The sequence below is a fragment of the Hylobates moloch genome, unplaced genomic scaffold (genome assembly GCF_009828535.3).
Source record: "Hylobates moloch isolate HMO894 unplaced genomic scaffold, HMol_V3 SCAFFOLD_3, whole genome shotgun sequence".
Taxonomy (NCBI): domain Eukaryota; kingdom Metazoa; phylum Chordata; class Mammalia; order Primates; family Hylobatidae; genus Hylobates; species Hylobates moloch.
This window is the reverse complement of record NW_026652278.1, coordinates 152,197,734-152,215,050: the sequence shown is the minus strand read 5'-3', so window position 1 is coordinate 152,215,050 and position 17,317 is coordinate 152,197,734. Positions and strand designations below refer to the sequence as shown.

Here is a 17,317-nt window from a genome sequence, read left to right as displayed (position 1 = left end):
TTAACTGATCACTTACTTTAATTCTTCCTAATAGTCTATCACCACTATTCTCTCATTTTACTGATGACGAACTTGAAACACAGAGATTAAGTAATTTAACACGTACAGATGGGCGGAACTACAAATATAATGCTGATTGTATTTTCAATAGCCACACCAGTGTTTCCCAACATTTTTTACAACATGCAGAACATGATAACATTTGTGAGTCAACCAGGGTGAATGGACAACACACCCAAGACCTCGGAACTGCCCTCTAAGCTGACAGGAATCAAGATCTTGGCACAGCAATAACTTATTTCTGGCAAAACCCACAGCTTATTAGCTGTTAAATTCTGTACCATGCTACTGTGGTTGTATGTCAGAGATTCGTGGAAAATATGCCTGAATAGGTAAGGTAAGCTCAAATTGTACAAGCTCATATGAAACGAAGGTGAAGCAATTTGGGTTTATATGATTGGTGATACAGTCCTTGAAGAGTGGCAGTATATTAAGAGGATCTAAATAACTGCATATCTTAAGAATGATTTCCTGATGGAAGGAACACAGTCTTAAAGATACTTTGTATATCTGTTGACAATTCAAAGCCACTAGAGAAATTGCTGTGGGGATGAAAAGGAAGAAGATACGAAAGACACCGAGGTGTCTGATTTTCTTTGCATATAGCAAGAACCAAGAAAATGTGTGTGAATGAAATGACTATTGAGTGAAAGAGTTGAATAATTCCAGCGTTGCATAACACTATGGCCCTCACAAAGATTTTTTTCTTTTTTAGTGATGAGTTTAAAAAAAAAACTTATGAAGAAAAAAATATCATTCTACCAGTGCCAGGAAACCTTGGCAAAGGATGGGGACAGGGGGTACTAAAGACCATTTTAAGATATGTAAGACCAAAAAAAACCCCTACTTTTCTTAAAACTCAAACATTAAGGCACGAGATATGAAGCATACACACACACACACACACACACACACAAACACACACACACACAAACACAGACACACAACGAAATCTAAAATTTAATTTGCTGCATAGCATTATGTGGTCTGCTATTCACAGATAGCTAGAAATTATGTAAGAGTTTATTCAGTCATAAATGGTGAAAGTCTCAACATATGCTGACTGGATTGCAAGCAGATTGGTAAAATACTAAAATGCCAGTAAAATCTGTGAATTCAGCTTGTATGTAGCTGTCACTAGGTGACAGATACCAATGTGGATCACCAATAATTTTATAGAATCATTCAATTCCCAAGCCCCAACTTCGCATCAGGTAAAAATGTACCAAAATTATGAATATTTTGCAGTGCAATTTTATTACATTATTGAAATCAGCTTCTCTACACAATTATTCTGCTGGAAAAGCGTGTTTATGTTTTCATTACTGTTTCCATTTATAATTCAGCGATTGTGATTTGTGTGAAGTATATTAATTTAGGAATTATTTAATTCTTTCTTTAATGGCACTATCACATTCTTTTTTATTTCTAGTAGATATTTGAAGCTGATATTTAGCTTTTAAATTCATTTAGAACAATCTCAACATGGTTTGAAAAGACTCTTGAGGTCCAACTTGAGCCAGATAATTTGGAAAAATTTCAAAATGCTAAAAATATGTAAAAATAAATCATGTGAAATGGGAATGAAAAATGAACCAAGCTTTTGATTTTCCCTATGGGAAATAACCTTAATTTTATGAGAAAATGATATCATTAGTGGTGCTTCAGGTAGTAGTTTTAGCAGAAATTTTTAAAAAGGACTTTATGAGACATAAGAAGCTGGACGATAGTAAACTGGTCAGGTCAGTTTGAACTCAGTAATCAGCCAGGTCTTTGTTTAAAGCAGTTTAAGAATAAATTACTTTTTCAATGTCAATGAAAAAATCAGAGCTGCAAAATCTTTTTGGTACCTACAGAGCATTTGACACAATCTTTTTTTAGTGATGAATTTATCTGATAGCATTAACTGCAGTTCTTTTTTTTTTCAAATAAGAAATCTTGTTCATGGAAGCAACAGGAATTAATGCTAGGCCAAGTGGGGTTTTCATTTTTATTGTGTTTCTCTGTGTACCTTTGCTTCAGTTTTATTGTTAATTGCAGAGGTTAGAGTGATTTATTTTGTAAAATTTGTTTTTATTATTGTCAATAATATTCATACATTGTCTTTAACTCAGAATCACGTGTGTACTTTAAGGCAGAGATCTGCGAACATTTTCTGAAAGGGTCAGATTGTAAATATTGAATTGAATCATTTGCCAGATAGTAAATGTTTTCGTTTCTGCAGCCAGATGGTCTCTGCAGCAAGTACTCAACTCTGCTGTTACTCTGCAAACACAGCTCTAAACAATACATAAACCAGTGGGTGAGACTGTGTTCCCATAAGACTTTATTGATTAAAAATACTCAGTGGACAAAATTGGGTCATAGTTTACTGACCCCCGGTTGAAGAGATTTTCTTTCTGTGGAGGCAGGAGATGGATGTCCAAGGAGTTAAGAAATATCAAACCCTTATTGTCTAAAATTCATTAGATTTTAGTGGCTCCAAAAATAAATATTACAACTTAATTGTTAGAGAAGCCTCTATTTACTTTTGCTGGCTGCTTTTGTAATAAGTCATAGTTTGTTGACTGAATTCAATTCTATTCAATTTACATCGACTGAGCATCTATGCTATGACACTAAACTGGCACCAAGCATGATACAAAGTGTAACAAGTCCAGTTTCTGAGGCCTAGGTTTGGAGAGAAGCTATTTCAGGTTTTTATATTAAAAATAGGCACTCAGATAATTTTTAATTAATTTTCCCTTAACACATTGGCCTTTCATATGTGGTGCTACACCCAAAGTGGCGGCTTCCTAAGTCAGTTCAGGGGAAAGGGGACATTAATATTGACCTTCTCTGTAGTCTCATCCCAGCACTTCCACCCCGGAACTTTAGATGGCAGTGTTCCTTTTTGCTCACTTTATTTTTACTTAAGAAATTCATTCAAAATCCTGGTGTACTCTGTCATACTGTTTTACTTTGAGGTCTCGGAGAGTGTTGGGTTTCAGTTCCTGTATCTTTCTGCACTAGCTGAGTGAGCAGCCATTTCATTTCCCCTGGGGAGACAGCTGATATATCTATATCTATACACACTTTATACACTTTAAAGGAAAGAACAGTAGCAGTGATTCATACATTCTTCCAGCCTGCCATTGTGACCCAGCTCCAAAAAAGTAATTATGTAGATTTTTAAAAAAAATTTAAATGTTACATTGCACATTTATGTTGCATTTTGTAAAATTTTGTTTTAGATTCAGGGGCTACCTGTGAAGGTTTGTTACATGGGTGTATTGCATGCTGCTAAGGTTTGGGCTTCTAAAGTTCCTGTCACCTAAGTAGTGAACAAAGGATTTCATAGGTAGTTTTTCAAACTTTACTTCCCACCACCCTCCCCTGCTTTAACAATCTCCCATGTTTATTGTTTCCATCTTTGTGTCCCTGTGTACACAATATTTAACTCCTACTTATAAGTGAGAATATGCAGTATTTGCTTTTCTGCTTCTGTGTTAATTCACTTAGGATAAGGGCCTCCAGCTGTATCCATGTTGCTGCAAGAGACATGATTTCATTCTTTTTATGGCTGCATAGTATTCCATGGTGTAAATGTGCCACATTTTCTTTATGCAATCCATCACTGATGGGCATCTGGATTGATTCTATGTCTTTGCCATGGTGAATAGTGCTACAGTAAACATATGAGTGTATATGTTTAACAGATTTAAAGCAACATTTCTAATGAAATTTATTAGCAATGTCTAACTGCTGGTTACATCATTCAGATTATTAAAGGGCTGAGATTTGAATTCACCATCTAAAGTTATGGGAGACTTGTCTCATCCAAAGAGAAAAATAAATTACTTTTTAAAATCTGAATATGAGATACAATGATTTCAGACCGCAAATCTGTGAAACTAGAATTCATAGTAGTTCAGAAACTAATTCAACTCAATTCATTGGTAGATGTATTTATTAGCATTTTTAAACAATAGGATTTTCTGTACTCAAATTTTATGTGACCAGTGATTTTTGTGATTTTTTTAGACAATGATGATTATTGACAGTTTAGACCATTTGTTGTAACCAAATAGGTGTGCATATTCCTAAGAACATATCTGTAATATTTTCAAGCTAAGACGTCTTGTATTAACTTTATTCCTTCATTATACTTTAAAATTGAGAATTTTTCCACATTGGTAAGATACCATATTTAATAAATTATATGCCATGGTCTGATATTATCAAAGTAACACAATAGAGTTTACCAAACAATATTCCTTAGAATACTTAAAACTCATAACTTTTATATATGAAAGCCCATAGATAGTATCCTATTAAATAGATTAAATTGGGGACATAGCACGATAGTGGTGCTATTAAAATTGACTTCCATGTGTGAATGAAATGACAGTGCATTATTGATGTGCTGGTGTGTAAGGCACAACTTATTACATGATTTGAGTCCACCAATGACCATAAAAGTAAAAGTCAATGAAAATAGGTTGAGTATTCTTTTTCCAAAATGGTTGGTGCTAGAAGTGTTTCCAATTTCAATTCTGGGAGGATTTGGGAATATTTGCACATATATAATGAGATATTTTGGGTAGGACTAGAACCTACCCAAAATCCCCAATCTACCAGTGTTGGACTGGGGATTTTTTTTTTTGATTTGGCAATATTTGCACATACATAATGAGATATCCTGGAGATTCAACCCAAGTCTAAACACAGAATTCATTTATGTTTCATATATGCTTTGTACACATAGCCTGAAGGTAATTTTACTTTTCCTTTCGAGGTAGTGAATAAACTTTGGGTTGTGCACCTGTGTTTTGACTAAATGGAATTTTCTACTCACAGCATTATGTTGGTGCTCAAAAAGTTTTGGATTTTGGAGCATTTCAGATTTAGGATTTTCAGGTTAGGAATGCTCAATCTGTATTGATCATAGATTTGGTTCTAGCATCAAAGTTGGAGTGAAATGTCCATGTGCTCTAAATCTTAGGTTGCTGTTTATAATAGCCCTAGTATAAGCAAGGGCAGAAATAACAGGCGAGAAATGTTCTCCGGGAGATCTCATACTGGCTGCTGTATCTCTCTGCAGAATCTGTCACTGCGAAGGGGATGAAGAGAGCCCCCTCATCACACCCTGTCGCTGCACTGGGACACTGCGCTTTGTCCACCAGTCCTGCCTCCACCAGTGGATAAAGAGCTCAGACACACGCTGCTGTGAGCTCTGCAAGTATGACTTCATCATGGAGACGAAACTCAAACCCCTCCGGAAGGTAAAGTATCCATAGGAATTGGTTTGGGAGGGATCATTTGCAAAGCAGACTTGTTTTAGAAATCTATTTCCTTAGCCAATAAGATTCTCCTAATATGCTAATATCCATTAAGGGTATGTGTCTTGTGTTGAGCTCAGTGCACAAAATTCATCCAAGTATTTGCAGATAATCCTTCCTTTCTCCTGTGTTTTATATTCTAGAGCTTCTGATATATTACTTTCAATGCTTTTTTAAAAGTCAGTGTGTGCATGTAATAGATACAAACATATATATGTATATGCATGCAAAATGCACTTGTAATTCAATGTAATTGAATTGATGAGAACTATGATAGCATTGTGTTTACAGAAGCCAGTTCCCAAGAAGGTTACATGATACATTGCCTTAAACAACATCAACTCATCAAATTTCTTATAAGTAAGTTATTTATTAGGTAATAGAAGAGAGTGATTTCTTCTATAAAGTGTGTACTATTTATGTTATGTTTGCTTTTATTTGGGAATTGGTTTAATGGCTCATGTGTAATTAGAGTAGGCAGAAATAAAAAGTACTATTTTCCATATTGTGCATCAGGCTGTAAGAGAGAGGTAAGTATATTTTGTATCTATAATGTTTGTCTTCAAATTCCTCATTTATGTTTGTTATATTTTTCTGAAGAAGAATGGTAAGACTGTGAGTCAAATACAAAGTTAGTGTCTCACTCAAAGCCACCGAAGAACAGCTTGTAAACAATACAAACAAGGACAATGAACTTTATATAATTCATGTTTGATAGCTGGACTTCTGGATTTTAGCATGTAACTTCTTATTTATCTTTTTGCCTAACTGTAGCCTTACATATATGGCTGCCTCAGTTTCCAAGGGAGAGTATGAAGACCACAGTTTAAATAATGAATCATCCCAGAGTTGCTTTTTTTATTTAAACTGAATGCAAAGCAAAAGTTATAGGACATTGCCTGGAAAGAAACACAATGGGTTCCAGAATGAGCAGAGTTAGAATGCAAACAGGACTATTCTAGCACATATCTGATTGCTGGTTAACCATTGCAATTCTTCATTAATTCTGTAAATTGTGGAGAGAGAATCACATTCCTTGCTTTTGTGGTAGCCTCAATTTTTAAAATGTGCAAATGGTTTATAGCTATCAAAAATAGTGCATAAAATTCCTTTAGGGTATGCGTGGTCTTTTTTTTAACAATGGGGTGACCTGAGTGCTGCAGGGTAACACTGTTTTTCTAGGGCCCAGAGGTATCAATGCCAGAAATAGAAATGGACCCTGATTCCTTGCCCTTTGCTTCATCCGCTGGACAGATGCTGAGCACTGTCTGCAGTAGTTAAATGGCATATTGTACGCCACGATTTTCTAAACGTTTTTTCTTAGTCCTCAGGGAACTACAAATTATTTCATGGAATCTACATATTTCTTCATTTTTTTCTCATGCTAAATTTACATTAAATTTTCATTTCAACTTTGTCAAATACAGTATTTTAATTTGAGGGCACAATCTAGGGTAAAAACATATTCTAATTTTCTCTTCTTTACCATATCTATCACCACTACTCATTTTGTTTAATTAAAAAACATGATGCTGAGAAGAAACTTGAAAAGTTTTTTTATTCCACCACCAGCTTTTGTAGTATCTATCTAGTATACCGTCAATACAACTTTCATCCTTTGTTAATACTCCATTCTCAATAATTTACAACTCTCTTAGGAAATCTTATTTTTTTCCTCGACAAACACACTTATAAATCAGAGAAAGGCAGCAAATATGTCTAACTTTTTAAATATTCATGATAAGGGACCAGGCGCACTTTGGGAGGCTGAGGCAGGAGTATCCCTTGAGCCCAGGAGTTTGAGACCAACCTGGGCAACAAAGTGAAATCCTGTCTCTACAAAAAAGTTAAAAAAAAAAAAAAAATTAACCTGGCATGGTAGCACACAACTGTAGTTCCAGCTACTCAAGAGGCTGAGGAAGGAGGATCCCTTGAGCCTAGGATTTCAAGGCTGCAGTGAGCTTTGATTGCACTACTGCGCTCAAAGTGACGGAGTGACAGAGCCACACCTTGTCTCCAAAAACAAAAAACAAAAATTCATGATAATGTATGTGTCACAGCAACCTAGTGGGCACCTATGTACCTACTATCTGTTGATTATATCCTAGTTTCTTCTAAAAAATATCTTCTTTGATTAATTTGAATAAATTGAATAATTTTCTTTTATTATTAATATATCAATATATTAATCATTGATGAAGGACAGCATTTCAACACTCTTTATTTTTAATAGCACTTATATATGTATAGGGGTGTTAGAATCTGATCCAGAGGTTGCTTCCCCAGCACCCACAGATGTGTTTTATTTGAGCCATGGGGCTTAAAATTATAATTTTAGTTACCAACATTTAAACATGTAATTATTTCATGTGCAATTCTATACATGTGAATTTGTTTGAAAAATCACAGTATCTGGCTTTACTGGAACCACACTCCCATATGACAACAACCAGTGGAGCCAAGTGGTGTCTAGCCACTTTAAAAAGGGACTTGCTTTCAAATTTGTCACAGATCTCAGCCTTCCCTCTCTTTCTGATCCTGAGGCCTTGTGCCATCTCCACTCATCTGTGTACCTCTGTGGCACTTGTGTAGGGATCTGAATCTTCAACTTGCTTTCTAACACGAGTCCTAGACATGAGGAACATGCATTCAATTCCTCCCTCCATGATGCATAGGCTTTAAAAACCTAGAGAAAGTATTCCAACGTCTCACTTTCTCCTTTAAAAATATGAGGCACTGGAATAATACTTACTTAAGAGGCAGTAATCATAATGATGACCTTCTCAGTCATCAACCTGAGTCATCACATTCTGAGGTGACACAAACTATACAGATATGAGGCATTTTAAAACTGTTGTAGTTGGGCTATTTTGATGGCACTAAGATTCATCAACAGTTGTTTTTCTTTTTTTTGTTGGTAGTTTTTAAACAGTTTTATAGAGAATGCTAGGTATAGCATTTGGTTAGAATATATTTGAAGTACATCCAATTAATTGCCTTCAAGGTGGTAATTCTATTACAGTTTATAACATTCTAAAGAACAACCCACATGAAACAATTAATTTAGCTAATGATGTTGAATTTCTGCCATTAGCCAATGCAGGCAGGAGATTCTGTTTAGATGAAATGATTCTTTTTTTTTTTTTTTGGTTGTTGTTATTGTTGTTTGTTTTTTTTTTATTATTACACTTTAAGTTTTAGGGTACATGTGCACAATGTGCAGGTTTGTTACATATGTTTCCATGTGCCATGTTGGTGTGCTGCACCCATTAACTCCTCATCATTTAGCATTAGGTATATCTCCTAATGCTGTCCCTCCCCCCACCCCACAACAGTCCCCGGAGTGTGATGTTCCCCTTCCTATGTCCATGTGTTCTCATTGTTCAATTCCCACCTATGAGTGAGAACATGCGGTGTTTGCTTTTTTGTCCTTGCGATAGTTTACTGAGAATGATGGTTTCCAGTTTCATCCATGTCCCTACAAAGGACATGAACTCATCCTTTTTTATGGCTGCATAGTATTCCATGGTGTATATGTGCCACATTTTCTTAATCCAGTCTATCGTTGTTGGACATTTGGGTTGGTTCCAAGTCTTTGCTATTGTGAATAGTGCCGCAATAAACATACTTGTGCATGTGTCTTTATAGCAGCATGATTTATAGTCCTTTGGGTATATACCCAGTAATGGGATGGCTGGGTCAGATGGTATTTCTAGTTCTAGATCCCTGAGGAATGGCCACCCTGACTTCCACAATGGTTGAACTAGTTTACAGTCCCACCAACAGTGTAAAAGTGTTCCTATTTCTCCACATCCTCTCCAGCACCTGTTGTTTCCTGACTTTTTAATGATTGCCATTCTAACTGGTGTGAGATGGTATCTCATTGTGGTTTTGATTTGCATTTCTCTGATGGCCAGTGATGATGAGCATTTTCGCATGTGTTTTTTGTCTGCATAAATGTCTTCTTTGGAGAAGTGTCTGTTCATGTCCTTTGCCCACTTTTTGATGGGGTTGTTTGTTTTCTTCTTGTAAATTTGTTTGAGGTCATTGTAGATTCTGGATATTAGCCCTTTGTCAGATGAGTAGGTTGCGAAAATTTTCTCCCATTCTGTAGGTTGCCTGTTCACTCCGATGGTAGTTTCTTTGCTGTGCAGAAGCTCTTTAGTTTAATTAGATCCCATTTGTCGATTTTGGCTTTTGTTGCCATTGCTTTTGGTGTTTTAGACATGAAGTCCTTGCCCATGCCTATGTCCTGAATGGTATTGCCTAGGTTTTCTTCCAGGGTTTTTATGGTTTTAGGTCTAACATGTAAGTCTTTAATCCATCTTGAATTAATTTTTGTATAAGGTGTAAGGAAGGGATCCAGTGTCAGCTTTCTACATATGGCTAGCCAGTTTTCCCAGCACCATTTATTAAATAGGATTCTTAAAGTAGAAAGGTACAGTTCTGCATAGAAAGGTGCAAATCTTCATAGACAAACCTTGAGGCTTAATGGTTAGTTTCTAAAGATATCAGCAAAATGTTACGTCATTAATTGCAACTCTTACTCCACCAAAATCTAGTTAGTAAATTCATCAAGGTATCTTAATGTTTCCAGAAGACAATCTTTAAAGTGAAAATAAAATCAAGTGCTTATTCAAGGAAAAGCAATTTTCGTCATCTTTAAGTCAGTAGTCCAGCTACCTTCGTAACACTCAGTAAAAGCCTCATTAATCTGCTAAGTTATCCAGGGTCAGAAATAATTCTGAGGACCCAGAAAAGACAAAATGTCACACATAAAGAAAGCATAGTGACTATTCAGTGCAATTGGAAATGCATTCAAGATCAACTAGGAAATATAAACTAATTTCCTATTCTGAAGCTGAAGAATTACATGGAGTTCAGATTTGAGTTACTCCTGACTGGGCGAAACCAATTGTTAAATATGAAACCAAGTTTATGAGGATAGCAAATACTACTGACACCTATCTATCTCCCCTAATATACTTTTTCTGTAATTTTCCATATAGAAACTATTTGACAAATGTACAATACAAGATATGTAACTCCATGCATCTTTTTGTCCCTTGTCTCATTTGTACAAATAAAATAAGGTAATGAATAAATTACCTTTGCTTTGGTAATGTTTATGTTGAGCCATATGCACTAACCATTTTTATAGATCAAAAATAGTGAAAATTGTAAAGTTCATAAAATATAAGTTCTGTGTGAATTAACTGTGTCAAATAAAAAAGAGTAGTCATCTTGGTATTTCTACTTTTCCACTATAATTATTTACAGTGCTGTAGTTGACATGCCTATTTTTAAAAATGAAGAACTGTCTTTAACAAACACTGTTAATTCCTTCCTTGCCTTAATTTGATGTAGCATTCATCTTTCAAAAGAGCCAAGTGCTGGTGCAAGTTACCATAGCAGGTTAACTGCCCCAAATTTGTTATTGATTATTTGATGATCCGGATGTCTTTCATTAATAGCCTTAAAATTGAACAGGAAAAGGCATAAGGCCAGATTCCTAGCTAGAATCTTCCTGCACCCTTTGAATGATGTTGCCTAATGACAAAAATAAATTCAAAATGCATAATTTTCTTACCATTAAGGGGAATTTGCTATTTCACTGATATGACCACCACATACTGAATTCCTTCTATGGGCCAAATATTTAGCATATATCATTTAACTAATTCAATTTTCATTACAATCCCATTAAAATATCATATCAAACTCACTCACTATCACACAACTCAAAGCTCCCTGATTCTAAAGCATGTGCTCATTGCACTGTGCCACTCTACCGCCAAATAGCTGAGACATTCTCTCTTTAAACATCAAAACGTTAATTCTTACTTAAATTATTCCTGATGGAAATCTTTTTAAACAAATCATTCTAAAACAAAAATATTCTTCTGAAGGCTTCTTTCTTAAACAATAATATTTTACCTAATATATTTTCCTAATACCTCAAGTATATCATTATATGCACACCAATTATTTTTCAGGCTGAAAACATTAACAACTTCTATATCTTGAAATACATATAAGGCTGTTTATCTTCATTCTGCTTTCTACATCCTGCGATGTTTTAAAAGCCTTTCTATCTGGGTTTGTTGTTTCTCTTTGTTCTCTGTTCTCAGAGCATCAGCTGTCATTTCTGTTTCTCCAATAGTCCTTATTCAACATTTAATGTAGGTACTCCTTTTCTGCTTTAAACAACATCACCACCAAAAGAGTTACGGCTTATAAAAATGGGTCTACAGGGCCAGGTGCGGTGGCTCACACCTGTAATCCCAGCACTTTGTGAGGCCGAGGCGGGCAGATCACGAGGTCAGGAGATCGAGACCAGCCTGGCCAACATGGTGAAACCCCATCTCTACTAAAAATACAAAAAATTACCTGGGTGTGGTGGTGAGTGCCTGTAATCCCAGCTACTCGGGAGGCTGAGGCAGGAAAATCAGTTGAACCTGGGAGGCGGAGGTTGCAGTGAGCCAAGATCATGCCATTGCACTGCAGCCTGAGCAACAGAGCAAGACTCTGTCTCAAATAAATAAATAAATAAACAAATAAATAATGATCTACAAAAGACAATTCTGGGTGAACTTCTGTTCTTTCGATCATTGGCAAGAGTTTTAGTGCGCATGGACATTCTGAAATCATTCTATGGCTCTTTGAGTTCTCTTTGGCATTCTTTTTAATTAATTCTCAATTTTACTTAAAGTACTTGGGATTACAGATAAGAAAGCCCTCAGCAATGAAGTTTTGATGTCTTCAGGCTATTTCCCTATCATAGGAACCCAATTCTGTGGAGTAGATTTGCTATTCCATTTATTCACAAATTTATAAGACTGAAAGCAATGAAAATTTCTGCCGTAGTATAGCTCAAAGCTTTCCTATAATGCTTGCAAAAAAAAAATTCATACAATTCACGATGCATATTCATTTCCGTTCTATTATTATATGAAGCCTAAGGGAAGTCTAAGTGACTGAGAACAGTCTAGGGAAATGATTTTGTTTTCAAACTTATATTCTTCAAATGAGCCAGATAAGATTTTCATAACAAATTTCTCATTGTCCAGTGGTGGTACTGTCTACAGTCAAACGCCCTTCCCTTTACTTTCTCACTGCTTCATTCATTAAGAAGGAGGAGTCCAGTACACTACTTAGCTGTTTCTGTGGGAAAAGACAAAATAAGTAGACTACAAAATAACAAAAAATTATTAAAAGAAAAATATTTCAACTTGATTGGATCGTTAATCTTTTTCACTAATTTTTTGTCTTTGTTTTGTTTTTCTTTTATTTCCTAAACTCTTAGAAGTAAAATTCTTGCTCTTAGAAGTACAATTGATATCTCAACTAAAATAATATTCCAGTGTGAATAGATTACAATGCCAACATGTATCAAATAATTAATTATGAGATGAAAAATACAAGTGTCTCCTGATTTATTCTAATAGAACTTGGGATTTATCACATGGATTTTATCTTTTGCCTTTAAATAAAATACTAGTAGGTCAATTAGTCTTTTGAAATTTCAAAGAAATTCACCTGAGATTGGTATTATAGAGTAGCCTGTTCAGATAGAAATATTCTTCTCTGGGCAGCAAAAGAGCTTATTCTTTTGGGAAGCATCCATCCATAAACATAGTTCTCCCTCTAGTCAGAGTTCAGTTTACATCACCAGCAAACTATGTTCTGAATGATTGTTCTGACAGACCTCCAGTCATGCCCAGTTTATTAATTCTCTCAACTTACTGTATTATCTACCATATACCAGTCATGTTCAGTAGTGAACAAGATAGAATAGAATCCTACCCTCGGGGAGCATATAGTCTACTGCAGAAGGATGGAACAAGATGAAAGAATTTTCTGTAACTGCAGAGGAAATGGTACAGGCAATTCAAAGAGAGAGCTGGACACCATCATGTGCTTGGTCTTTGTAAGACAATTCATATCTAAAGATATGCAAAACAAAAATAAAGCCAAAACGTTATAAACACATAGAAAGATTAATGTTTCTCTCTTTTGTTCTCCATGCGTCACAAAACCAAGGCTAATCAAAAAGTGTTATTTAGCAGTTAAATATCCAGGACACTACTGGGGAGAGAATTGGGAATACGGAGCAGGATTTGATACAGGCTGTCACAAAGTAGCTTTAAATAAACAACTGCTGAATAATAATTGTTGGCTGGATAGATTAAACAGAACTTTTTTTTAGTACTTCCTTATTAGTGGATTGATACGCTACTTTAATTCTGTTAATTCTGTTTCTTTCTTTGAAAACTATTGCTGGGAAAACATAACCTCACTTGCTTAGTAAGAATGTCATCTTGTGTTACTATTACAGATAGATATAAAAGGAAATACTTACTTAACTGTAAAAGGATACAGATCCACTCCTGAGAAAATCCATTCTTTATGTTAACAACAACTAAGAATACACAAAAACTAAGAATACACAAAATGGAGCTTCTTTTATTCTGGTTTTTGAAACATAAACTATGTTTCAAATGATGGAGTCAATATTCCAATGATCTATATGGAAAGCATAAAAAACATCAAGTTAGAGTGTGCAGAATTCAGAAGCATACACACACACACACACACTTACAACTAAAGATTACCCCAAAGCATCATCTTATGATTTTTAAATTAATTTCATATTTAAATTTTTATTAAGTTAAATATATTTCTCTCTCAGCTGTGGGGATGTTTTTCTTAATTTAAGGAAGTTCAAAATGCAATTGAAAGCTATATTAATAACCAAGCAGAAGAAAGAATTTCAGAGCTTGAATACTGGTCTTTTGAACTCACCCAGTTAGACAAAAATAAAGAAAAAAATGTGTAAAAATGAACGAAGTGTTCATGAAATATAAAATTATGTAAAGCAACCAAACCTACAAATTAGTGGCATTCCTGAGAGAGAAGGAGGGATGTAAACAACCTAGAAAACATAATTTAGGAAATAATTCAAGAAAATTCCCCTAATCTTGCTAGAGGGATAGACATCCAGATACAAGAAATTCAGAGAACACCTGCATGATACTATACAAAATGAATATCACCAAGGCATGTAGTGACCAGACTGTCCAAAGTCAACACGAAATTAAAAATCTTAAAGGCAGCTAGAGAAAAAGGTCAGATTACACACAAAAGATAACTCCATTAGGCTAACAGTGGACTTCTCAGAAGGAATCCTACACGCCAGGGGATATCAGAGTCCCATTTTCAGCATTCTTAAAGAAAAGAAATTTCAGTCAAGAAGTTTATATCCCACCAAACTAAACTTCGCAAGCAAAGGACAAGCAAGCACTAAGGGAATTTGTTACCACTAGAGCAGTCTTTTTTTTTTGAGACGAAGTCTTGCTCTATCGCCCAGGCTGGAGTGCAGTGGCGCAATCTCGGCTCACTGCAAGCTCCACCTTCCGGGTTCACGCCATTCTCCTGCCTCAGCCTCTCCGAGTAGCTGGGACTACAGGCGCCCGCCACCACGCCCGGCTAATTTTTTGTATTTTCAGTAGAGAAGGGGTTTAACCGTGGTCTCGATCTCCTGACCTCATGATCCGCCCGCCTCGGGCTCCCAAAGTGCTGGGATTACAAGCGTGAGCCACTGCACCCGGCCTAGAGCAGTCTTATAAGTGATCCTTAAGGGAGTTCTAAACATAGAAACAAAAGAACAATACCTGATACCACAAAGCCACACCTAAGTACATAGTCCTACAAAGCAGCCCTATAAAACAGACCCTATAAAGCAACCACACAATAGAAACTACAAAGCAACCAGCTAACCATCTCATGATAGGATCAAAACCTCACAAATCAACATTAACCTTGAATGTAAATGGCCTAAATGCCCCACTTAAAAGGCAAGTTGTATTTAAAAAAAAAGGAAAAAAGAAAACACACTCATTTGTCTGCTTTCTTCAAGGGACTCATCTCACATGTAACGACATACATAAGCTCAAAATAAATGGCTGTAAAATTATCTACCATGCAAATGGAAAACAGAAAAGATGATGGGTCACTATTTTTATATCAGATAAAACAGACTTTAAACCAATAGTTAAAAAAACACAGTAAAAATGGACAAAGAAGGATATTACATAATAATAAAGAGTTCAATTCAACAACAAGATTTAACTATCCTAAATATATATGTTCCCAACATTGAAGCACCCAGATTCATAAAAAAAGTACTTGCAGATCTAAGAAAAGACTTAGCCACACAATAATAGTGTGTGGCTATGTCAGTGGGCAACACCCCACTGACAACATTAGACGGATAATTGAGGCAGAAAATTAACAAATTCTGGACTTACATTTGACACTTGACCAATTGGACCAAATAGACATCTACAGAGCACTCTATCCATCAACCACAGAATACACATTTCTTCTCATATGCACACAGAACATACTCTAACATCAACTACATGCTAAGCCATAAAGCAGAAGTCTCAATAAACTCAAAAAAAATCTAAATCATACGAACCATACTCTTGAACCATGGTGAAATAAAAATAGAAATCTGTATCAAGAAGATTTCTCAAAACCAAACAATTACATGGAAATTAAACAACTTAATCCTAAATGACTTTTGAGTAAACAATTATATTAAGGCAGAAATCAAAAGTTCTTTGAAATAAATGAAAACAGAGACACAACATATCTTAATCTCTGGGATGCAGCAAAGGCAGTGTTAAAAGGAAAGTTTATAGTGCTAAACACCTATATCAAAAAATTAGGAAGATCTCAAATTAACAATCTAACATCACACCTACAGAAACTAGAAAAACAAGAACAAACTAACCTTAAAGCTAGAAGAAGAAAAAAATAACTAAAATCAGAGCAGAACTAAATGAAATTAAGAACCAAAAAAAGCATACAAAAAATCAATGCAATCGAAAGTTTGTTCTTTGAAAAGATAAACAAGATCAATAGGCCACTAAGTAGATTAACAAGGGAAAAGGGAGATCCAAATAAGCACAATCAGAAACAACAAAGGTGACATTACAACCGATCTCCCAGAAATATAAAAGATGTCCAAAGACTATTATGAACACCTCTGTGCACACAAACTAGAAAATCTAGAGGTAAAAGATAAATTTCTGGAAACACGCAATCGCCAAAGATTGAATCAGAAAGAAATGGAAACCCTGAACAGATCAATATCAAGTTCTGAAATTGAATCAGTAATACAAAAATAAAAATAAATTTTAAAAGCCCCAAACCAGATGGATTTACAGCCAAATTATACCAGCTATACAAAGAAAAGCTGGTCCCAATTCTACTGAAAATATCCCCAAAAATCGAGGAGGGACTCCTCTCTAACTCATTCTATGAAGCCAGCATCACTCTGATAACAACCCTGGCCAAGACACAACAAAAAAGAAAACTACAGCCCAGCATCCCTGATGAACATAGATGCAAAAAATCCTCAAAAAAATTAGCAAACTAAATGCAACAGCATATCAAAAACCTAATTCACTATGATCAAGTAGACTTCATTCCTGGGATGCAAGGTTGGTTCAACATAACGCAAATCAGTAAATTTGATTCACCACATAGACAAAGTTAAAAACAAAAACCATATGATCATCTCAATAGATGCAGAAAAAAGCTTTCAATGAAGTCCAGCATTCCTTCATGGTAAAAACCCTCAACAAACTAGTCTTAAAAAGGACATATCTCAAAATAATAAGAGCCATCTACATCTAAAGAGCCCTACAAACCCACAGTCAACATCATACTTAATGGACAAAAGCTGGACGCAGTCTGTTTGAGAACTGGAGGAAGAAAAGGATGCTTACTCTCACCACTCCTATTCAACATAGTACTGGAAGTGCTAGCCACAGCAATCAGGCAAGATAAAGAAATATAAAGCATCCAAATAGGAAAGGAAGAAGTCAAACTATCTCTCTTTGCTGACAAAATAATTCTAGACC

The 17,317-nt window shown here is 35.4% G+C and overlaps 1 protein-coding gene across 3 annotated transcripts in view; it reads left to right on the top strand.

Moving 5' to 3' along the window:
- The window catches only part of MARCHF1 (membrane associated ring-CH-type finger 1), an 879,756-nt gene that overhangs the window by 818,040 nt on the left and 44,399 nt on the right, over positions 1–17,317 (top strand). For all 3 annotated transcript variants that reach the window (XM_058436859.1, XM_032148774.2, XM_058436860.1), the window contains one exon: positions 5,144–5,324. In XM_058436859.1, coding sequence (XP_058292842.1) covers positions 5,144–5,324 — 181 coding nt within the window. The remainder of the gene's footprint in view (positions 1–5,143; positions 5,325–17,317) is intronic.